This window comes from Annulohypoxylon maeteangense (genome assembly GCF_022496945.1).
Source record: "Annulohypoxylon maeteangense strain CBS 123835 unplaced genomic scaffold GGS22scaffold_1, whole genome shotgun sequence".
Classification (NCBI taxonomy): domain Eukaryota; kingdom Fungi; phylum Ascomycota; class Sordariomycetes; order Xylariales; family Hypoxylaceae; genus Annulohypoxylon; species Annulohypoxylon maeteangense.
Genome location: NW_025953248.1, coordinates 3,264,887 through 3,286,520, shown reverse-complemented (window position 1 = coordinate 3,286,520; position 21,634 = coordinate 3,264,887). Strand labels below are relative to the sequence as shown.

Genomic DNA, 21,634 nt, shown 5'->3' with positions numbered 1-21,634 from the left:
CGAGACTATCATCGCATCATCTGCCGGTTCCCCTAGACTCTGCATAGGCAAATGACAAGTGGCCTTCTTTCTTCTTCTCGCACCGTTTTTCTTTTCACATGTAAAAAGTTACACAGGCGCCTTCTTAGCTCATGGCGAAAAAATGATCTTCACAGGCCTTGCGGGCTCAAATGTTCTAGTTTGCTTCTGGGTATCCCCGAACCTAGTTTGGCACTCCCGAAAGAAATCCTCTATACCGTCATATACAATATCATACAGACCTATCCTACTTCCTCATTAACGTTTCCGCGTTGAAGCTGTGTGACATAAAGGCATCGCGGCTCGGCCTCGTGAATAACCATTTCAGGTAGTGTAAAAGGGGTAGGCGGGCGGGTTATGTAGCTAGCTACAGCTATAGAATAATCCATACTTGTGGTCGTTCGGTCTATACGGGTAACTCGGCGTTTCGCCGCCCGCCAAAACCAGGTATACGATCGATCAACATGCCGATATAGGGTCCAACAACGGGTGCGTTACGAGCGAAACTCGCTATTGTGCCGAGGAAGTCGCCAAACAAAACCATAATACCGTACAACTCGACGCAAAAGCCGATTAGAGGCCACCGCATCAAGATTAGTAGGAGTCCGAGGAAGAAAGCAGCAGTTCCCTTAGCCTTCTGCTTCCGTGCGAAAAAGAGAAGCGTTTTTTGCGGGCCAATAATTATCGTGAGTCCGATCAGGAAAAGGATCTAGGCTGACGGTTAGGGGGAGAAAATTCGTAGTCTTGATATTCGAGTATGGCCGAGAAATAAGTCAGGGGAAAGGAGAGGGTGGCGTACATTGCCCATCGCAAGCCTATGTGCGTGTAAAGAAACGCTGTTAGAATAGCAGTCGAAGCAAACGTGCCAAATTGAAGTTTAAGGAGATATCCCTAGATAGGCACCTACATAGCTCGATCAAAGAATAGCATAACACCTCCGATTAGGAAGAAGCCTCCTATGGAACACGGATAACACCCCGCATCAGCGCCGCCGTAAAATACATGCATGCATGTGCGCGCGAGGTATCCCTTAGAGGACACGCGAGCACAGCTACATTTCGAATATCACGTACCGCCAGAGCAGAAAGCAACCCCAATCTCTATACGCGGTGTTAATATTTAGTCCGTGCTAATCCTAGCCTCTTAAGGACCCGAGACTCTCATATTTTGGTATTTCTTACTTTGGGTATCTGATAACCACATTGTAGGCATTTTGAATCGGTCGGATCTAGGTGGAAAAGAGGGAGATGTAGAGAAGAGGACGGTGGTCCTACTACATAGAGGTCGTCGCAACAGGCGTACACGAAATAGGAGGCTTATCGGCGAAGAGATGGGCGCAATTGGTCAATTTGCCGAAGCTTTGGGACTCGGGAACTTGTAATCGTCGTAAATTTCGAAATATTCAATAAGCTTGCGTCAGGGGACATTTTAGTTGAATAGAACACGAATCGCGGAATGAAACCTGACCCTTAAACGCGACAGCCGTGGATGGTGTGAAACAGCTGGTGGCAGCTGCTAATGGCTAGCGTACTTAAACCTAGTACTTCCTAGCAGAATTTTAGCTTCTACTATCTTCTTCCACAATAGACACCTTTTATTAGAAACACTGTCTATCGCTTCTACGCATGTCTCTTGGAGTTAATATTCACGACATTTTTGGTTTGCCAAAAGCTCTTGTCTATACACACATACTTCAATGTTCTGTTCGAATGAATATGGGCTTGAGCTTCATATCACTGGAGCTTAATAGATTAGAATGATGGTAAGAGTTGAGAGTTTGGAGTTGATATATGTTTTTATTAACTGAACGCTGTCGAACTGGCCTTCCGAAGAAGGCCAATTGGCAATTGCTATGATATCCTGCCGCGGCGTCCTTAGCTCTCGAGCTATGGTCACTGAGATTGATCATCCCCATTCATTCTCGGTACCCGTCAGTTACAGGCGGAGAACAAACCCATTTTCCTGATCACGATTAAGCCGGAGCGTAACCTTACATCGGTTGTCGAGAGGTGACCGATGCGTAGGATAGGCTTGACTTTGTTGGTCGAACATATGTATATGTGCCGTTGTTCCTTTGGCCAATTGGCCTCTAATTCCCCAAATAATAGATATGCCTCTAAACCCTCTAAAGATTAAAGGACATTGCACATGGTGTTTGTCTTTGTAAATCCTGTAGCCGAGGTGGAAATGACAAGGCAGAATTAAGTAGAACCATAATGCTTGATAAAACCGCTTGCATACATCTCGAATCGCCGAATTCTCTTCATTTCAAGACCGTGTGTGCACCTCTGGCCTCCAGGTACTGCTCGGCTACGCCCTGTGGTAGAGTGCGGATAAAGCCGAAGACTTCCCTGCTGTTGTATCGTAGTCGACTTTTGGGATCTAAGTAAGGAGCAGGGAGACCAGTAACGTCGCAATACCGCTTCGTGTGTGCGAGTGAAGGTGCCGACTCGATGTTCGTGTACGTCGCGCTTGGTGCCGCCGAGACCGTCGCTCCTCCACTCCCACCAGTTCCACCCGGTCGCAAGCTCTTTTCAAGAACTAGCTTCGACAAACTACGTGAAGCCTGGGCAAGATTCGGCTGCAAGTTCGAGTTGTTGTTTGCACTAGTAGCAGACTGCTGCGCGGGCGTCGAAGAACCGCTAGTTGAGAGCCCGTCGTCAGCAGGAGTGGGAGTAACGGCACCGCTATTATCCTGAGGAGTAGCGACGATAGATGTAGCCTCCTTGCGAGAGGCATCGCCAAGGATGGTCTTAATGTTCTTGTTGCGCCGCTGATTAGGTCGCCAGTGAGGATTCCGGAAGCTCTTGTGGATGGAATGGATGTCGAGCTGGTCGATGAGCTCCTGATGCGCAATCTGTGCTTCAGTCGGGGCTGCCATTTTGGTCGATTGAAGGGAAATGTTGTTTTGGAATGATGTTTATCGAGGCTGAGATTCGTTTATGAAGGAGGTATGTTGAAGTTTGTTGTTAGATATAGTATGGTTCTTATTAGATATGATCGATGACGCCCTAGTCACAACTATTTAGGTACCTGGTATGCAGCTAAAGGTGCTAAAAGAGCTTGGAAAGAACCACGCAAATTCGATCGTCTTAGGCCACCGCTTATCTAAATGACCCATGCAACTGCGCTATTCCAGATTGTTAGTACCTACACCTGAACTCTTCCACATCCCACCAAAGAACAAGTCAACAATAAAGTATAAGCAAAAGAGTCAACTTGAAAAGATGGTATTTCTTTCCTATTTTATTGACATAATAATGAATTAAAATGAGCTGACCATGCATATAGGAGAGCCCTCACGAGCATCAACAGAACCTGCTCCTCTCGCGTATCATCACCAATGTTGTAAGTGATATATCATGGCTCTCAACCCCACTACAAGTCCAGACAGCTTATAGCATATAAAGGAGAAACTCAACGAAGCAATCGTCGTTATGAACAAAAGTCTTCAGGAAATCAACGTTCAGAACATGAATATCGAGCTTGTAGCCCAGATGTTCAAGAATTATCAATCCAACGTGCTCTTCCACTTAGAAGGTGAGTCGCATTTTACCTAATTGACCAGCAAATTCCAAGCTTGTAATTTGTTCTAAACTTCTCAAACAGCCACCGACAACTTGAAAGAGCCCATATAAGTTAGCTCAATACCGAGGGAGAATTTGGGTATACAAACTCTTCGACAATTAGGAGACAGTCCTAGGTGTTCTGTACGAAACTCGAGACAGCTATAATAAGCCTCGGTCTAGTAGACACTCGACCTTAAGTCTATAGGAACTCATGAAGTTTAGGAGTTTCTGTCTATAGTTAATGCTTTTGCAGTAGATCCTCGATGATTCCCGAATAATAAGAATCAACCAATCAAGCACAAATATTAAAAGGGCCACCTTCTACTCTGTGCCTACTAGTAGTATGTAGTATATTCGCGATCTTTAATGTGAATATTCGACTCCCTAGCCTAATGGACGCGATGCTTATACATAAAGTTTTCTTAATAAATAGTACCTATGTACAGCACCTAACCTTGTAGTACAATCTTAGTGGATCCCACTGAATATAGCTGCCAATGGGGATCTTTTACAGTGTCCCGACATCCGACAGTAGCAAGGGCAAGCTCTACCAAGGTTTGTCTGTTCGTCAGCCTTGCATCGACAAACGGTTCAGAGAAAGGAAGGAACTCGAAAAAAAAGTTCACCATTCATGTAACAGCATAGATTACGCACATAGATCGCATAATTTGTTATCAATTGATAAAGCAACTAATACAAGGTCAATCATAGTCCCATTTTTGAAAACCTCCAACTTGCCACCTACAACAACTTGAACTCAACTCAGCCATGCAACAATACTGCCAACTTCCTTAACTATCACGACCGCGTATCCCAATAATATGGCGCCCTCCGCGATCGATATTCCTGCGCTTCCCGTGCGCCAGGAAAAGACATATCCGCCCGCCCGAATCTACGATGCGAAGGAAACCAAGTTTGAGAAACCAACTCCTGCTCAGCCTGATGGTCTCGAAGAGGCTCTGGCAAAGCCTGCCGGTACCGTCGCTATCGTCATCGACAATGGGTCGTCTGCCGTTAGAGCTGGGTGGTCATTCGAATCGAAGCCACGATTGAGCATCCCTCCTATTATGGCCAAGTATCGAGATCGAAAACTTGGTAAGACCTATTCCTTCGCAGGCTTCGATTGTTACGCCGACACGACTGCCCGTGGACACATCAGAAATGCCTTTGAAGCTGGGACAGGCATTGTCAGCAACTGGGACGTGGAAGAGCACATTCTAGATTGGACGTTTCTGAAGCTAGGAATGAACAACAACGACGGTTCTATTGACTTGCCTATTGTCATGACTGAGGCCGTGGCCAACCTACCTTATTCACGAAAATGTAAGTTCTCAAAAACCCGTTTGCCTCAATCTACCTAACGTCTCATATAGCTATGAATGAAATCATATTCGAATGCTACCAGGCCCCGTCATTTGCAACCGGCATCGATTCTCTTTTCTCCTACCGTTACAACAAGGGTTCTACCGGACTAGTAGTCTCTTCCTCATATAGCTCTACCCATGTCATTCCCGTGTTCGATTCGAAGGCTATGCTAGCACAGGCTATCCGATTAAATTGGGGAGGATGGCATGCTGCGGAATACCTCCTGAAGCTCATCCGTCTCAAGTACCCGTCGTTCCCAGGAAAACTCAACGCCTCTCAGGCCGAGCATATGATCAGAGATCATTGTTATATATCCCAGTCATATGATGACGAGCTACGATCTTATTTAGACTGGACTGGGCTAGAAGACCGCGATGTCGTAATCCAATATCCCTTCACAGAAGAAGTGATAATCCAAAAGAGCGAAGAAGAACTCGCTAAGATAGCCGAGCGAAAGAAAGAGAGTGGGCGACGACTACAAGAGCAAGCGGCTAAGATGCGCTTAGAAAAGCTAATGAGGAAAGAGCAAGAGTTGGAGTATTACAGAAAATTACAAATAAAGATAAATGATGCGAACAAGAAGGACACGAAACGCCTTCTTGACGCAGAGGAGATGAAGGATGAGGCGCATCTTGAGCGTACAATTAAAGAGCTAGACAAGTCCATCAAGCGAGCCCGTACGAAGGACGTGGGTGGCGATCCAGAAGAGGAGCAGGAGGAACCCGACTTCAGCCTCCTTGAGGTGCCTGATGACCAATTAGACGAAGCTAGTCTGAAGCAAAAGCGGCATCAGCGACTTTTAAAATCAAATCATGAGGCACGAGCACGTGCTAAAGCCGAGAAGGAAGCCGAGAAAGCGCGTGCTGCAGAAGAGGAACGGTTGGACATGGAGCGACGGGTGAATGATCTAGAGGGCTGGCTCGACGAAAAACGAGTGGCGCGTAACCTTACGCTACAGAAAATTAAGGAGAGAGATCGCCTAAAGGCAGATCTCGGAAACCGAAAGTCGCTAGCTTCACAAATTCGCATGAAGTCTATCGCGAATCTCGCGTCGGATAACCCGAGAGGCAAACGCCGTCGCGGCGGAGACGACGATAACTTCGGCGCAAACGACGACGACTGGGGTGTGTACAGGCAGATCCAAGTAGGCGAAGGTAGTGACGACGAAGAAGGCGAGGAAGATCTCGAGGTAACCCTTAAGACGCTCGAGGAAGACCTACTTCGTTATGATGAGGGATTCACACACGAACATACGTGGGAGGCACAAAACGACTGGAACAAAAGCCTCCTACACGCATTTCTGCGTGGGCCCCGACCCTTCGACCCGTCTTCCCAAGCAGAAACCCATCAGATCCACCTTAATGTCGAACGCATACGGGTGCCGGAGGTCCTCTTTCAGCCTTCAATTGCAGGCGTCGATCAGGCGGGCCTTGTGGAGATTGCTGGCGACATCCTTACGCAACGGCTCGTGGGCATCACAGGACTAAACCGTGATGACTTCTTGAAGGATATCTTCCTAACGGGCGGTAATACGATCTTCGATAGTTTCGACAACCGCCTCCGCCAGGGTCTCACACCGCTCCTACCTATAGATGCGCCGCTTAACATTCGTCGCGCCGGCGACCCGTTGCTAGATGCGTGGCGCGGCGCCGCTCAGTGGGTTGGCACGCCAGCCTGGAAGACGGCTACAGTGACCAAGGCAGAGTATCAGGAGAAGGGACATGACTACTTGAAGGTATGTTTTTTATTGTTTGTTTTATTATTTTCTCTGTTGTACGGCGCCCGTATAATGCGTAAATTATCCAGCCGAAGATCTACGGCAACGTTGGTTGAAAAATAATCGCGACTCTTCTGTTTCGACAATACTCGATTTTGAGAACTTCGTCGACAGACGATCTATCCACACGCTCGCCGTAGATCTAGCAGCCCTTGTTCCATCCCACAAACAAAAATCCAACTCCCAATCCTATGTTTTCTTCAAGGACAGAAGACAAAAATAAACTTCGTTGTACAAGCTAGCTTGTTTGTTGTTTGACACTTGAACTAATTCCTGATTTAAATATAGGAACATGATATGGGTAACTCCTATCCCTAGAACCCACGCTTTCGGCAACGACCATCCGTTAGTCCTGCCCGATTCGGACCCACGACAGATCACGAAGGGTAAGGGTTTCTTCTGCTTAGGTTACGTCGAATCTCCGCTCGGAGAAACGAAGGACGGGGGGGAGGAGGAGGCGATGGAGGAATGACAAGGGGACAAGGGGAGGACAACGCAAAAAACGGAATGTGGATTTTTTACTTACATACTGCTATGTACCCTTCAAACGTCGCCTGCCTATCTACCTGCCTGCCTGCGCGCGCGCGGATCGTCGTTCGGAATCATGTATTTTAAATGGTTTTACCAGAGCAAAGCAGGCTGAGGATCGGGAAGTTGCCCGCTAGGCGGATCTGTCACCGCAGTCTTGGCGGGGATGGGACGATCCTTCGGACTAGGTAGGCTACATCGCACCATCTCGTCGCAGCGGTGTAAGCAAGGATAATATAGGTACCTATCTTATTACCTCTTATAGCTGGCGCGGATGCGATCGATTAATGAGGGAAGACAAATTTCCACGATATCTATAGCAAGCTCCTCGTCCTAGATAACGATAAATAATGAAATAAAGGCAATAGGGAAATCTCCATACTTATATAAGTACTTATACTGGTAAATTTTGATTTTACGACAAGAATGGAAAAGGACGTTTTACACAAGCAAGGAAGGTCTGCTTAGCAAATATACTTACGATGATTTATATCACGTAATTTACAAATCGCAACATTGCTCTCACATCGAGACCACGATAATATAGCACATAGAAATATCTCTCCAGGCGAATGCATATACCATTCAGAACGAAACTTAATTCGTTAAATTCCGTGGTACTCACTAAAGATCTCGCGAGCGTCGCCCGCTAAGAATGCTCGGCAATTAAAGGCCCATCTCTTCCTCCTCCAAATCTCGAATATCAGAACCACAACGTATTCGCATAGGCGGACGAGCTCAGCTCGCACCATAATACGTAGCCGACGCTCGATTCCCTGCCGAATAGTAGGTAACTCTCCTATCGTACCGCCTTTGTTGCCCCGTGGTCGTGCCGGGGATGCAGTAATAACCATCTATAGCCATTGCGAAACATCCGTCCGCCTCGGCACGGCCGTCGCAACCTGAGGTATGATGCTCTCAAACGCCTTAACCCCTCCAATTGTTCGAGAAAAATAAAACCATGCGAGCCTTTAACGCCACGTTATGACAGGTATAAGATTAGGCTCATAGCCGGGATCGAGATCTCCTGTTTTGTTCTCCCATCCGCCTTTCCTTCTTCGTCCCCACCAAGTTCCCACGATGGGCTCTAGATCCCATAAAAGCTGCCACTACCGGAACCATTTCTATCGAAAGGAACTCCTCGGAAATCGTTCAGTCCGGAATAAGTGTACTGCTGCTGATGATAATTGTCTTCTATACGCTGGTTTCCTAAACCGTAGGTGGCCTGTTCCCCCGTCTGAGATGACTAGGCTCGCAGTGACGAGGGAGCCGGTAACCCGTCTTGCGATAGCTGTCTGCGGATTTCTTCAGCAGTTTGCGTGTCTTCGTTAGCCTCTGCCTTATAGGCCGGTTTCGAGTACAACCCATCCGCTGAAGGTTCTCGAGCTCTTAGCCCCGTCACGGCTGCGGCGACATCCGCTAGAGTTCCGGCATTACTATTGCTGGAGCTCGGTTCAGGGGCGGTGCTTGCGTGTGCGCCGCGAGTGCTAGTAGATGCCGCGGTAGGAGGCGTAATGTTCATATTAGGCGGCGGCTGAGGTAATTCGACCTGCAATTCCAAGAGGCGAGACTGTAATTGTATTACATACTCGCGTAGCGCATAGTTGTCGTTCTGGATCGCCTTGAAGCTTTGCTCCATCTCTGAGAAATCACGGACTTGCTGTTCCAACTTCTTAATGTAATGCTCCTTTCTTTGTCGAAAGGCACGCTAAAAAAACAGGTTAGTTACGTAATGACACGCACTACTATGTAATGAGTCTCGACACGGTGGAGCCAAGCTAGTATGCACTAGCCGTGTACACCGAACAAGTAAATAAGATGCTCGGCTCTCTAACCGTATTGAATACGGCGCGGCTCCAGCTTGCAAATCATTGAAAAATAAGGGAAGAGGTCCCACTCACCTGAGCTGCTCTGTTTTGGGCGGCTCTCTTCGACTGAGATAATTCGCGCTTGGCCTTTCGCCCGTCGGTCACAGAATCATCAGGGTCGTGCCCTAGGAGGCCTTGGGCAGTCATACCGGACACGGGAGATCCAGAGACTGGACCGCCGTCGTCGGACGGAGGTGATACTCCTCTTTGCATCATATCAGATGCCGACACGTCCACAGAAGACGTTCTAAATCGAGGGTGAATATGCGACTGTACCTCTACACCAGAACCGCCGTGACCATGCGCTTTTGTTAATGGTTGTTGTATGGATTTCAGGGCGGAACAAGCAGTAGCGACAGTGGATAATGAAGGTGGCGCCGACGCGGATGGTGAGCTAGCTGAATAATTTGCGTCCTGATCGAGCTTTGCGCGCAATTCAGAATCGTCTGAAACAATTATGTTATGTCAGTAAAAAAATGAAGATCAGTGAGGAGCCGGGTATATGTCTAAAAATGGGAATAAGAGACATAAAAAAAGGTATCAGAGTTTAAGCCACGAAGCGAATGAGGCGGACTACAGACCGAATATGTATGTAAGTGTAGGTAGGGAAAGCTTGTCAAGGGTGTTGGCGGGTATTTCGTAATGGATGTGATATGGGGCACCGGAAAAGCAAGTGGATCAATCCCAGATTGACCTTGCAACGCGACCCCGAAGCCGTCAAAAGTAACAACAGAGAGAAAACTCCTGGCGCCAGCATATGAGGTATGTCTGATTACATGTTCGCAGCGAAGAGGTGACCTCAAGTGACTTAAAGCGACTTAGACGGTCAGGGCAGAAGCTGGGGGGTGATCCAAGGGTGTGTGCCTTGCGCAGTAATGCGGCGTCACGGTGGAGGGGTGGCTATAATGGTACAAGGGGTGTGGGGGTGTTCAGGTTTCGATGATGATGATGGTTGGAAAATCTAGTGTAGCGCCAGACAAAAGGACTAAAAAATGAGCGGCAACTTACCAGTTTGGCCGATGTTATTCTGCATCTTGGGTGTCTGAGTCAGCATCAAGATTACGATACTTTCTGTGTGTGGTGACGACTTGTGAGACCGTTTTACTGCAAGCGAAATACGCAGGGAAATACGGGGTCGCGGCAGGGACGGAAACGGTTCCGTCCAAAACGCCAAAACGTAGAGAGGAGCGCGCGCGACAGCTCCGCTCGGAGTAAGGACGGCGTTTATCGTCCAGGGGTGGAAAAGGTAAATTGAACACCGAGTACTAGGTACCCTATGTATGTGGTGCGTCCACCCTAGGATGTGTTTTATCGCACACCAAGGTTTGAGACGAACGTTGTGGCTGGAGTGAAGAAGGGGTCACGATAGTACCTGGGAATGTTTCTGGGTGTTTCTGGGTGCTGAACTGACCAACAACGAATAGTCCAGGTAGTAAGTAGTAATAAGTAGCGACGTCCTAAGGCGTACTTTGTCAAATACGGACGAGGCGACAGTATTATGGTTTTAATGTCTTAATAATTGCACGCGCCCGCAACTATGGATATCAATATCCGCCGATAGGTAAAATGTTCCGTACGTTCCAAAGGTTGAATGCGCCTAGCGGGGTGGCTGCCGAAGTTGATGAGTCAAGGTAGTAGTGTCGATAGTCAATAGAGGGAAGCTCGATATTTGCTGAGTACCCTGACAACCTTAGCACCGAAGGTATGTATTCCCGTATGTATCCCTAGTGAAATTCTGCGAGTAGGTAGCAGGACGATTAGACCAATGCGAGGCCCCGGATTTCCTAGTCGTATAGCCTACCCAATCTGGCGTCGGCAGAATTGAAAGTGACCTCACTGCGTCAAGGACCCAAGGACCCAGTGATACCCGTTGCTCCACGTGACCGATCTATGGTAGTAACAGATTATTCATCGATGTTTAATAAGTCAGGTTGGTTAATAAGTTCGGAATGGTGAAGTAGATAAACAAGTGTATGTAAGGATAGAACACTTCGAAAGGAAAAATAAGAAGGGACTGAACGTAAATGTGAAATGCTCGGTCCCGTGGCTGGTGCGCAGAAACTAAACAGTGCCACACAGTGTTTAGCTTAAAACCCGAGCTATTACCAATAAAGAAAAAAGTTAGTAAGGTGCTAAGTAAGTGGATATCGAACTGCTTGTGTTGGTTAATACCTACTTAGTACAGTACAGTATGCGGATTATGGATGACCGAAATGTCCGAAGGGGAAAAAGAAGGAGGCACCTACGCGCTAGGGTGAATGATCAGAAAGTGAAGTCAATGTGGTTTGTCAGCGCATGCAGCTGCTAATTGTGCCACTGACACCACTGGTACCCGTACGTAGCTTCCGTAGCTTCCTCCCACGGACTACTACCAGCCAAGCAATCAACAGAACGAATGGAAATTGAAATTATAAGGTATTATGTGGATATTGTGGATTTGATAGCTGACCGAATCCGAATATTTTACTAATTAACATGTGCATGTATGTATGTATGTACGTGTGTGTAGGTAAAAAATCTCAATTATCCATTTCATAGGATCCTAAAGATAGCTGGAGAAGTTTGCGTAACGAGAGTTTTCTAAGAGGTAGTTAGGTAGGTAGTTAGGTAAGTAAGTACCAGTGATTGAACTGCCGGAGGGAGAATTTGATTTTCTCTTTGAACTGGATGATGCGCGTTGGTGGTGTTGGGGTGTACACAATTGGAATGATGTGTGAATGAGTGGTAGGTGTTGTTTCTTCGTAATCAATGTTGGTTTGTCATTTGTGTAACCTGACTAATAGCAATATAACCACAACAATGAGGAAGTTGCAAATTGATACCCGAAACAGATGGTAATCACAGGTTAAAATCTCCTGTCTACTTACTTACTTCATGCTACTGTACATCACGAAGGCTGCTATGCAGCATAGCAGCTTCCTTCCCATCAATGATACCTCGCAAAACTCGGTTTCCGCGCTGTCGGCCGAGGCAACTTCTTTCAGTTCAAGTTCACTGCTATTGTCATGACTACGCTTGTACTTGATCCGTACCTGCCCCGTCTTTCATCCATCTGCCGTCGCACATAACTATGAGTCCCCCTTCCATTCTGAGTAATTCTTCTCACTCCACATTTACGTCCGTATGTACATGTACTTTCTTAGTACGAAACCACAACAACCCCCCAATATATTTGGAAGTACATAGCACCTTTGCTTCAATGTTTCGCGTCACATAAACAACCCTCGAGCAACCTTAAAAGTAAGCATCCATTCAGTGTACGCAGATTAAATACGCGTGGTATAAGAATGGATAAACATCTACCACACACGAAGTGAAATATTAGGTAAAGTATTTGTTTCCAAGTCGTGCTACTGAGGCTGAGTTGATGAAAAGACTAGTAATTAATAAAGATCGGACTTTTTTTGCCTTTTCTTTTTCGTCCCTTTGTGTGCTTTTTCGGGTTTGGGAGTTCGGTTGCAATTTTCCCAACTATGCGCACACCCCTGGCGTTAACTTAATACAGTTTTCGATGTTGATGTTCCCCTACACCTTGGTTTTTCTTGCTTGCAGGTCTTAGAAAGCTTCGCATCTTCTCATCCTTCTTGGTGCTCGCTTCGTTTACGTAAGGCGTGTTACGCGAAGTCAAATAAATCAAGGTCTCAAGATACATATGTGCTCGCACTCCTACATTCCTATTAAAGGACATACATAGGTATATATGTTCATCAACATATCATGATTTGGTACTTACCGCCTACCTGCGTGTTTTCCCACTATCTATCGTCGATTCAGCTCGAGGAGATAAAAAAAAAGTCAAAGCAAAAGTTCCAAACGTGTACTTACGTAATGCATCAGGCTAAAGATGCCCTCGCACCTCGTTCGAGTGCACGGTTTATTAGTAATAAACCATAAACCACATACATCCCTGTTCTCTTGGCGGCCTAGTATCGAGATGTACAACTTTTTATGTGCAGGGTCCCTTGCGACGCCCAGCTGATTGGGCAATGAAACGACGGGAGTTCGGCGGACTAGGTGGAAAAAGGGAATATCCAAGGGTGTTTTCCGTAACACGATCTGATTGATTTTCCACCGTACCGTATAGAAACGGTTAAGAACAAATGATCAGGGATTATGAATTATTTCCGGGCAGACTAGTGAATTTCACGAATCAAAAGTCTTGGAATTTAGTTGCCTCAATCAATGTTAGCGTATATCCACAATACTTATTAGGTACCTAGCGCGCGGCGCACCGCATAGTATTAGTAATAATGATCGCGTGGAAATCCGTAAATTATGTAATCTTCGCGCACTGCTGCTTTAGGTAATCTTCGAATGTCGATGAGATTAAAGTCCGGAGCCTCAAAAGCTTTTGAAACCTTGGAAGTGTTATTGATTTCCTTTTTAGGCAATATACGCCGTAAATAAGAATAAAACGCGAATATCGACTATTATCGACTAAGGATTGTCCCCATACGCCGTAATCAACAATGGACGATATCTTTTTGATGACATATTACATACTTAAGTAGGTACCTACTTCCATACTTCCTACCTAGTACCTATCTACCTACCTAATACCTACCTACAACATACCTACATACAATAATATGGATGTATAGAAGCATGTGTGTAGCATGGCATATAGTCCATGTATCTATGTATGTAGGTAGTTAGAGGTAGTCAGGTAGTTAGTTAGGTAGTATGCGGTATGTGGTATGTGGTATGTTGGATCTCGCATAGCACCGTCCAATCCCAAACAACCTACAAGAATCGAGATTGATTCGCAGGACAATATATTCCCGCACCTCCCCAGGAGCCTTGGCATTCTGCGGCGGTCGTCGGCAACAAGGACTTCCTCGTTTTCTTCTATGCTCCAGCTCAAGAACTTCTCTTGTCGCTCACCATATCTGGTTTTTTTAATTGCGCGTCTCCTACAGCTCGCTTACTCTATTCGCTGCCAAGAAAGCAGAGACATTATGGCGTCTACATACGTTACTAGGTAGACAACCCTAAGGCGGAAAGCCGGTTCTATCGCGTTGTTTCTTTAGTAATCCTGTCGATCTATCCCCTCCGCCATCCGCACCTACCAGATATTAAGAAGTTGTGTCACTTTATCAGCCATTTTTGCCTGATGTATTGGCGTCGTTAGGAAAATGCCATATTTTGGTAGGGAATCGTCCGGCTCTTAAACCGTCCCGTCCCGCCATGATCAACATAACCAGAACCAGAGCCAGGTCCAGAAGGATTCGCACAGTTACAATGCAAGAAAGGCATTGTTGGCTGATATTGCCTATGTAGGTACCTACTCACTTGTTTTCTCACTTGCTTTCTCACTTATCATTCTGTGTAACAGTTCTCTCATGTGTTGCTTTCGTGGATGACAAGACAATTGAGTTGCTACTAGGTATTCCCGTATAATCCTTCTTGGTTGCACAGTACTATGAATCTGCAACTTGACAGTGAGTAGTATTGTAGTATTGATGCCTGAAAATGGTTTGTTGAACTTTTGTTTATGCAGAAAACCTCCAGTCTCCGTGCCGCACGACCGCCCATTGCTTGAAATTGGAGAAGAATCCGGTGATGGAACTCCGCCAAATTCTCTTAACCCCGTCGCCGTTAGCTAGCGGTGTCCTATCATCTCTCATACCATTCAGTAGTTTACCCACACGCGCTTGCGAATTGAATACTAGCCCAATCTGATTTTGAACATGTCGGCTCAATTATAGGTACTAGTTTACTTATAACTAGAGTTGGAGATTATTAACTACTTTCGACGCTCGACGCTACTTCACGTCATGCCAGCATCACCAGACACATTAGACGAAGAGTTGATCCTGGATAGTGACAAGACGGACCATCCGATCAGCATAGGATTAGTAATCATCGTGTCCTATACTGACAACCAAGTCTTGTGTTGCAATTTGAATGCAGAAACGTGTCGCCCTCGGCCCGGAAATGCTGTACCACTGGGCGGCAATGACCAACACGCCAACACTGTTACGTCTCACGAACCAACGTTAAATTCAAATTTATACATAGCAACATAACATAAGCGAGATCAGCTCAAGACATCGAGCCTTACACTTTGAACGAAGTTTGAATAGGCTTTCCCAAACAATAGATATTCGGTGAGTGGACGGGAAGAGTCAGTACATCTTTACGGTTTGCTCTAGCATAGGGATTCCACCTTTTCAAGAGATCCATCTTAGCCACCCCGGAGATAATACTAACCCGCTTTCTTAGTATTGCCCGTTTAGGTCCTTGGTGGCTAGCTATGCCAATTACACAGAATGACTAATGAGCTCAGGACAAGTCATCTCTTAAATCCAGCCAGTCACGATCCGTTAGACTGTGAAAGGGACCGATTAGGAATGCGGAACGTAAGTTTATCAAAGTAGTATGGGCAACGTTGGTGCTGACATTGCATATTATATGTGTGTGATCTACGCACACCCGTGCTGGGGTTAGCTGTAATACCTATGTCACTATAGGGGTAATTTAAATATTACTGTGACTTAGCACCGGTTATGGCAACTTGTACGGCTTTTCTCTCTATTCGCGATACGGCAGCGTCTTTCATATGACTGAAAGTAACCGCATTCATCACACTTTGACCTACTCTTAACTACCCAGCCCAAGAAGCTAAGAATCTAGGTTGTGTGGCTGGAATATCAGAAGTCTGCGGAGTCAGCTTCAAAGGTGATAACGGACTAAATCACTTCTCGATAGAATAATGAAGCTCCGGTGGCGTCCTCGCTAGAGAATCACTTATCGTGGGCTGTCCATTCTGATACAAAACTTCCGATCGAGCGTTTAGCTTTGGGCCAGGATTATAGTTCCATTTAGTCGAGGACTTTGTTTTCTTAAATTTCCACCGAATTTGGAGTCTGGGGCTTTAGGAGACGGCGAGGCGATGGCTAGATTTTAGGGTTAAGTCGAAAATGCCGTCTCTCTCCTTTCACTAACTCAGTAGCCTCTTTTGCTATCCAACCTAGCAGCATAATAATCACACCCGCCGGTTTCCACAGCTTGTTGATATTCTATTAAACGTCTTCAAGGTGATTTCTTATATCTAAGATACACCTATAGAGGATAGTCCCGGTGCATCCCACCACTGAGTCGACCCCGGGATGGGAGTGAAGGATCCACGAGTCTGGAAAGCAAATCTGGGAATTGTGAACTACGCCAGCAGGTTTTTACTCAGAATCAAGGAGAAACTCAAGTGACATCGGAGTGCTTGTCGGGGATCAGAAGAGCCGCCGATTTGGAAGGAACAGACAACTTGATACTCTAACGTAACCATGTCGAATTAGGAGAGGCCTTGTTAGTCATGTGGTACATACAAATAACCTACATTAAGTATGTAAGACCCGTTGAGAAAGAGGTTGTTAACCCGCATTAGACCTCTGGAGCTTACGAACTATGCCTATGGGGGCTTGCATCGCTTGCCAACGGTTTAAATATCAGGATGAAGAAGCCTTACTGAGTTTCCAACTTAGGCGCTTTATGCTTCGAGAAGGCATTCGCTAGAGGAGCCGGGGCGCAAGGCTGGAAGCACAATCTAGTTATTTGAAACTCCGAGAATGGGATACCCTAGCGGAGGCTGAATCTTCGGAGTTTAGAAACCAGAAATACGATTTTGGACCCTCCGAAATTTGTCCCTTTTAAGGCAGCCAGACCGCTAGATCCCAAGAGTGAAGATGGGTAACCCTTCTAGCCTTCGGGCTTCTATCGACGTGAAGTCGACAGGATGCAATATTGTCACACCCGATAAGGGAACAACTCCGAAAATTGTCCAATACATTAGATATTAGATATTGGTGTCCCTGATTTTGATGGACAGCCTTGGATCCGGGAATGAACAGGTCAATCCCCCATACCGTTACGTGTGGCGTCTATCATCTCGACGGGAATGCCATACCTGCAGCGGGATAAGAGGAGACGCCCACGTGGGAGGGCTGGGTTGCTGGACCGGAATCCACCGAGTCGCATGTAAGCTGAAAACCACATATGATCACCTGGGTACATATGTATTGCGAAATTGATATGGAGGTATGTTTGCCGCCGTTAGAAACTGTAGTGTGAGGTCTCATCTCAATGCTCGTCTATTCAGGCGGTCAGTACGACACCAACAACCTGCCACCGCCGTCTGCTGACAGATCCGGACGAATACGGGTTTAGGAAGGCTGGAAAGAGATAGCTTACATAGCGCTGAATGGGGTATGATAACGCGACCCTATATTCCATGAAGCGGATGATCATACCTAGTACCTACTAGGTATGCAGCTGTTCGGTATCAATTGCTGGAGATTTAAAAGTAAAAGGGGAACCAAAACCTGTTATATACATATATATACATGTAGGTACTAGATATCGCCTTGGCAGCCTGTTAGGTGGTTTGTCATCAATTTAACACAGGCTGCACAGGGCATTAATGGAAAGGAAAGAGGGATCTCCAGTCACACAAGTGCTACTGCTACCACTACCTATAAACTGAGCACTGAGCAGGTAACACAGCGCTAAGCACAGGCCACTTTAGAGTAACTTGTATTGTAACTTAAATCATTCCAATTGGAATCTACAGTCTGATATCGAACTTCGCTTATCCAAACATAATCTATCTGCCTTATATCCCCACACGATCCCAACGGAAGCAAACCAGGATAGTTCGCAATTTGCTTCCTCGTCCCGACGTGCAACATACGAGCGGAGTTTGCATGTTACACCAAAAGCTGTCTGGTATCTAATAATAGCTACATCGCGCCTAATGCCCAACCGATACGCGCGCCCTCTGCTTCGCTGTGCCAGGGCAGCTGCCTCAAGCAAGATCTACGGGACGGCACGCATTTGTGTGCAGGGCGTCTCATACCAGAGCCTGCGAAATTTCTCTGGCTCAGCGGTCATGGCGATATCCCCGCAATCCAATGCTCCCCGCTTCTCCGCTGGCGTCGATGAGCCGGCCTTGATGCGGACCCTGGATCCTCTGCTGGCATCAGCAAGTCGCGGCGGCCGGTGGAGTCTAATTCCCGGCGGCGAGGGTATCGAAAGGAGCTTCAGATTCAAGACATTTGCGAAGACATGGGTAAGTCAGCCATCGGGTCCCGTCTCTCTCGTCGCCCCATTTTTCTAGAAACGGCATTGGATACTGTATTTGTTCTGTTCGACCGCAATTACCCCTGAAGTTCTCATTGGAGAAGCCATTGCGCCATGTCTCTCCTTACCTTACCCCTATACATATGATGGTGGGATGGGCTATGAGACTAGGCTGGACGAGGATGAGAACTGCCGGTGGGTTAAACATGCAAATTCTATATTGTTACCTTGTCGCTGGATCTGGCTCTCTTTGGTCGTTAGTTCGCATGATCGGTCAACCTTCAGCGTGTTGATGACGGAAGACCGTGATTAGAATCCCGCAGGGTGTTGCACTTCACGAGGATCCAATTTTCAAATCTTCAATCAGGAAAAATGCGCCGTGGTTTACCTACCACCATGTAACGCCATCACTGATCATGAGAGAGAAATCAATGGTCTCCTGCTGACGCCAACGAAACCCTATTCGCCGGTGTCGGTCTTCAGATTCTAATATCATTGATATAGCCGCCTGCTAGATGAATTGGCATCACTAAGGCCCCGGGGTAGTCTATCCCGAGCATTATTTGACGCCCGAAAAGTCTATATTATCTCCATAGCCGCATCACCACCAAAGCCGTTCCAATACCGCACCATGATCCATCTTAGGAGACCGAGCTTGAAGACGGGATTTGCTAATCAATATTGACCTACTAGGACTTCATGACCGCAGTCTCACTGCAATGCAAACTAAAAAATCATCACCCTGAATGGTCTAACGTAAGGCGTCCTCCGCTACCCCCATCTCTATAACAGAAGAGAGTTGCATCTCTCACATGTGCTACTTGATATCGATCTAGCATAAGTTCTAGAACACGCGGGTCAGCCTCAAGCTACGAATCGCCGCCGCCTTCCCGCACAGAAGTGGAGAGAGCAGCTGTTAGTGTTGTCACTCACGCTTCATCGATGATCTACTGGACGGATATAAAATCACATGGTTGTCCTCATCTTGCTTACCGATGGTATACAACTGCTGACTCATCTACTTCGTCATCAACGCACAGGTGTATAATACGACATATATCCGGTGGACAACCCATAACCCGAAAGGCCTTTCTACCAAGGACGTCGAGCTGGCTGCTATCTGCGATGGTCTTGCGAAAGACTTCGGTGAGATTATTGAGGAAGCTAGTGGCGGTGATGACAATGCTGTACTAAAGCAAGTGGCTGACCGCGCAGTTACTGATGCTGGCGCCTGCTGCACACCCAAAAAATAGAGGGCTCGAGAAGTAATACACGTTGAAACATCAGGCCATATCGAATACAAATTCGATGCTTATTCCAAATTTCAACCTATATGATATTCAACCTAAGGCTGACAACCGAACATATATGTAATACTACATATGTACTTACTCAAATACACTACTTATTTACGACCAAGACCATAAGTGTATATTCATAAAAACGGGTCAAGACAGTATCGTGAACTTTGCTTTGGCTCCATTGAAGGACGCCTAGCTTGATATTAATCTATGGTAGCTTTCTCTTCTCTTCGTTATTTATTAATTACAAGATGTATTAGGGCAGCCAGTCCGAGTCTATAGTATTAACGATCGACGCAAATCGTAGAATGGCTTTTTAGTTCCCGTGCCGCGTCTGCGCAACTTGATCGACTTGTCCTCCGTCAGTGGCCAGCAATTTCTGATAACCAGGAGCAAGTGTCCTCATGGGACTGGCGTAAAGTCATCACTAGTTGACCCGCCTCATATCCCAATTCGTGTATTCCATTGCGAGGCTATTATTGAGCCTTTTACTGCGTCTTCTTGCCCTTCTTGGCCAACATCCTCTCCCTGCGGCGCTTGGCAGCCTCGGGGCCGGACTCGGTGTCGAGCATCCAGTCCCACCATGTGAAGCTGGAAGCGTAGTTTCCGATGAACTTCTCATGGTGAACGTCGTGGTGGAAGGCACCGGCCCAGAAGGGGAAGAAATGCCTTAAGCTCCAGGGGAAGTCGTATCCGCTGTGCGAGTCAATGGCCTGGAAGAGACGGCCAGTGATCCACATGTACATGGTGAATAGGTGAAGTTCGCCGGTGATAGAAACCCATAGGATGGGGCTTCCGACTGTTCCGAGCGCAAGAAGCATAGTCTCAATTGGCGAGGCGTACTCAGCGGCGAGACCGAAAGGTGCGGAGTAAGTGTGGTGGAGCTTGTGAATCATCTTGTATAGAGGACCGTAGTGTAGAGCCCGGTGAAACCAGTAGTGCCACGCATCCTCCATGACAAAGAAGACTGCGATTTGTAGGGCCATGGTCTGGATCTTAGGGAAAGGGACGCCATAGTCCATACCGAAGTAGGTGGCGATAGGGTGGAAGAGCCAGATCTGAGGAAGTTCGACGGTAACGTGGCTAAGAAGAACTAGGGCTGCGCATTCCCATTGTTCCTTCCATGTCGGAATCTTCTGGTTCTGAATCTTGAATCGGTTGCAATAGGGAATACAATCGAGAACCATATAGGGTATACACCTTCCGAAGTAGATGATCTCGTGCATTAAGAAGCTCATGATTCCCGTCGCTAGCGTGTCATTCTGCATCCACAAGTACCAAGCCTAGTATACCGAGTCAGTTTCTCTATCGTGCCTGGCAGGGTGGTGCTTAGGGTGTTTAGGGGGAAGACTAACCGCCCACAGGCGCTCTACGATGTTGAGCTGGACATTGTACTTAGAAACCTCCTCGAAAACGCCCATATACGTGTCGTAATTGGTGAATGCACCGACGATGGTAGCATTGCTGTAAAAGCGCGTAGTTAGTATTTGATTGAAACGCGAACGAAGAACGAATAGGGAACTCGACTTACACTGTAGCCATTGTGGACTAATTATGCGGATATCAACGTCTTCAAAGGACCCTTCCCTCACTTCAAGACTGTCCCAAGTTGCCAAGGTACTTAGGTTGTTAGGATGATGTTCTGGAAGGAATGGGAAAAAAAAGTCGAGCAGACGACGGATATTTGTTGTAGTTCAAGAAATTAGGGGCGGTGGAAAGCGATAAGGAGTAGATTAGAGGTTTCGACTTTTAGGGACCCCTGACTATTACTAGACGTACGACCAATCAGTAGGATGCTGCCACAATGAGACCACCTGGAATTCGCTCTTCCCGTTCCGCTAAGTACTTTGTGGGGAAGATTTACTAGGGGACGCGCATTTGTCACACCTGAGTGGCTGTCGTATTCGTATTTGAAAATTGTTAGTATGCTGGTGAACTGGAGGTAATTTCCTATGTACCTAAGTATTGGAGACCTGATCAGATAACTTTATCGGATAATCAACGGCAATCCCCTCGCGCATGCCGACACATCATTCTTAGTCACCTGACCGGAACGCATCCTTTCCGATCAGCTCAGTATGTGCACTGTTAATTTACTGTACATACTACTGTGCAGTCCCTTGCTCTTACCTG

The 21,634-nt window shown here is 46.7% G+C and overlaps 8 protein-coding genes across 8 annotated transcripts; 4 read left to right on the top strand and 4 right to left on the bottom strand.

Moving 5' to 3' along the window:
- Positions 1 to 234: 234 nt before the first annotated feature.
- Positions 235 to 1,443, bottom strand: GGS22DRAFT_13779 (Got1-domain-containing protein). Its single transcript, XM_047958642.1, has 5 exons — positions 1,200 to 1,443; positions 1,092 to 1,118; positions 926 to 974; positions 818 to 833; positions 235 to 727 (listed from the first exon to the last, which is right to left on the bottom strand). Exons 1-5 carry the CDS (start codon positions 1,228 to 1,230, stop codon positions 425 to 427), a joined length of 426 nt encoding a protein of 141 aa, XP_047824288.1. The 5' UTR covers positions 1,231 to 1,443; the 3' UTR covers positions 235 to 424.
- A 353-nt stretch (positions 1,444 to 1,796) lies between these two features.
- On the bottom strand, positions 1,797 to 3,101 carry GGS22DRAFT_150939 (uncharacterized protein). The gene has a single exon (XM_047959394.1). The coding sequence runs from the start codon at positions 2,897 to 2,899 to the stop codon at positions 2,282 to 2,284; it is 618 nt and encodes a 205-aa protein (XP_047824287.1). The 5' UTR covers positions 2,900 to 3,101; the 3' UTR covers positions 1,797 to 2,281.
- Positions 3,102 to 3,199: 98 nt separating this feature from the next.
- GGS22DRAFT_150938 (DASH complex subunit Dad4) lies at positions 3,200 to 3,887 on the top strand. The gene is made up of 4 exons (XM_047959393.1): positions 3,200 to 3,248; positions 3,310 to 3,366; positions 3,429 to 3,558; positions 3,628 to 3,887. The coding sequence occupies exons 1-4, from the start codon at positions 3,246 to 3,248 to the stop codon at positions 3,654 to 3,656; spliced, it is 219 nt and encodes a 72-aa protein (XP_047824286.1). The 5' UTR covers positions 3,200 to 3,245; the 3' UTR covers positions 3,657 to 3,887.
- Positions 3,888 to 4,189: 302 nt separating this feature from the next.
- GGS22DRAFT_150937 (putative chromatin remodeling complex subunit) lies at positions 4,190 to 7,632 on the top strand. The gene is made up of 3 exons (XM_047959392.1): positions 4,190 to 4,910; positions 4,961 to 6,687; positions 7,018 to 7,632. Exons 1-3 carry the CDS (start codon positions 4,409 to 4,411, stop codon positions 7,045 to 7,047), a joined length of 2,259 nt encoding a protein of 752 aa, XP_047824285.1. The 5' UTR covers positions 4,190 to 4,408; the 3' UTR covers positions 7,048 to 7,632.
- Positions 7,633 to 8,503: 871 nt separating this feature from the next.
- GGS22DRAFT_183794 (uncharacterized protein) lies at positions 8,504 to 10,158 on the bottom strand (the record flags this gene model as incomplete). The annotated part of the gene is made up of 3 exons (XM_047964129.1): positions 8,504 to 8,965; positions 9,159 to 9,571; positions 10,134 to 10,158. The coding sequence occupies 3 exons, from the start codon at positions 10,156 to 10,158 to the stop codon at positions 8,504 to 8,506; spliced, it is 900 nt and encodes a 299-aa protein (XP_047824284.1).
- A 2,319-nt stretch (positions 10,159 to 12,477) lies between these two features.
- GGS22DRAFT_150930 (uncharacterized protein) lies at positions 12,478 to 13,019 on the top strand. The gene is made up of 2 exons (XM_047959391.1): positions 12,478 to 12,850; positions 12,963 to 13,019. Exon 1 carries the CDS (start codon positions 12,493 to 12,495, stop codon positions 12,682 to 12,684), a length of 192 nt encoding a protein of 63 aa, XP_047824283.1. The 5' UTR covers positions 12,478 to 12,492; the 3' UTR covers positions 12,685 to 12,850; positions 12,963 to 13,019.
- A 4,634-nt stretch (positions 13,020 to 17,653) lies between these two features.
- On the top strand, positions 17,654 to 19,621 carry GGS22DRAFT_150916 (transcriptional coactivator/pterin dehydratase). The gene is made up of 3 exons (XM_047959389.1): positions 17,654 to 18,189; positions 18,894 to 18,956; positions 19,241 to 19,621. The coding sequence occupies exons 1-3, from the start codon at positions 17,875 to 17,877 to the stop codon at positions 19,451 to 19,453; spliced, it is 591 nt and encodes a 196-aa protein (XP_047824282.1). The 5' UTR covers positions 17,654 to 17,874; the 3' UTR covers positions 19,454 to 19,621.
- A 36-nt stretch (positions 19,622 to 19,657) lies between these two features.
- On the bottom strand, positions 19,658 to 21,369 carry GGS22DRAFT_150914 (methylsterol monooxygenase). Its single transcript, XM_047959388.1, has 3 exons — positions 21,033 to 21,369; positions 20,857 to 20,965; positions 19,658 to 20,784 (listed from the first exon to the last, which is right to left on the bottom strand). Exons 1-3 carry the CDS (start codon positions 21,041 to 21,043, stop codon positions 19,990 to 19,992), a joined length of 915 nt encoding a protein of 304 aa, XP_047824281.1. The 5' UTR covers positions 21,044 to 21,369; the 3' UTR covers positions 19,658 to 19,989.
- Positions 21,370 to 21,634: the final 265 nt, after the last annotated feature.

What these genes read in the sequence shown, in the direction of transcription:
- GGS22DRAFT_13779 (XM_047958642.1), bottom strand. Translation starts at nt 1,230, where the DNA reads ATGCCTACAATGTGGTTATCAGATACCCAAA. An exon ending in GTGGTTATCAGATACCCAAA is followed by an intron (nt 1,119 to 1,199) that starts GTAAGAAATACC and finishes CACCGCGTATAG; the next exon opens with AGATTGGGGTTGCTTTCTGC. An exon ending in GGTTGCTTTCTGCTCTGGCG is followed by an intron (nt 975 to 1,091) that starts GTACGTGATATT and finishes CGTGTTCCATAG; the next exon opens with GAGGCTTCTTCCTAATCGGA.
- GGS22DRAFT_150939 (XM_047959394.1), bottom strand. Translation starts at nt 2,899, where the DNA reads ATGGCAGCCCCGACTGAAGCACAGATTGCGCATCAGGAGCTCATCGAC.
- GGS22DRAFT_150938 (XM_047959393.1), top strand. An exon ending in CGCGTATCATCACCAATGTT is followed by an intron (nt 3,367 to 3,428) that starts GTAAGTGATATA and finishes TAGCATATAAAG; the next exon opens with GAGAAACTCAACGAAGCAAT. An exon ending in CGTGCTCTTCCACTTAGAAG is followed by an intron (nt 3,559 to 3,627) that starts GTGAGTCGCATT and finishes CTTCTCAAACAG; the next exon opens with CCACCGACAACTTGAAAGAG.
- GGS22DRAFT_150937 (XM_047959392.1), top strand. Translation starts at nt 4,409, where the DNA reads ATGGCGCCCTCCGCGATCGATATTCCTGCGCTTCCCGTGCGCCAGGAA. An exon ending in CCTACCTTATTCACGAAAAT is followed by an intron (nt 4,911 to 4,960) that starts GTAAGTTCTCAA and finishes CGTCTCATATAG; the next exon opens with CTATGAATGAAATCATATTC. An exon ending in AGGGACATGACTACTTGAAG is followed by an intron (nt 6,688 to 7,017) that starts GTATGTTTTTTA and finishes ATTTAAATATAG; the next exon opens with GAACATGATATGGGTAACTC.
- GGS22DRAFT_150930 (XM_047959391.1), top strand. Translation starts at nt 12,493, where the DNA reads ATGAAAAGACTAGTAATTAATAAAGATCGGACTTTTTTTGCCTTTTCT.
- GGS22DRAFT_150916 (XM_047959389.1), top strand. Translation starts at nt 17,875, where the DNA reads ATGCCCAACCGATACGCGCGCCCTCTGCTTCGCTGTGCCAGGGCAGCT. An exon ending in AGACATTTGCGAAGACATGG is followed by an intron (nt 18,190 to 18,893) that starts GTAAGTCAGCCA and finishes TTGACCTACTAG; the next exon opens with GACTTCATGACCGCAGTCTC. An exon ending in ATCACCCTGAATGGTCTAAC is followed by an intron (nt 18,957 to 19,240) that starts GTAAGGCGTCCT and finishes ATCAACGCACAG; the next exon opens with GTGTATAATACGACATATAT.
- GGS22DRAFT_150914 (XM_047959388.1), bottom strand. An exon ending in TCGTAGAGCGCCTGTGGGCG is followed by an intron (nt 20,785 to 20,856) that starts GTTAGTCTTCCC and finishes TCGGTATACTAG; the next exon opens with GCTTGGTACTTGTGGATGCA.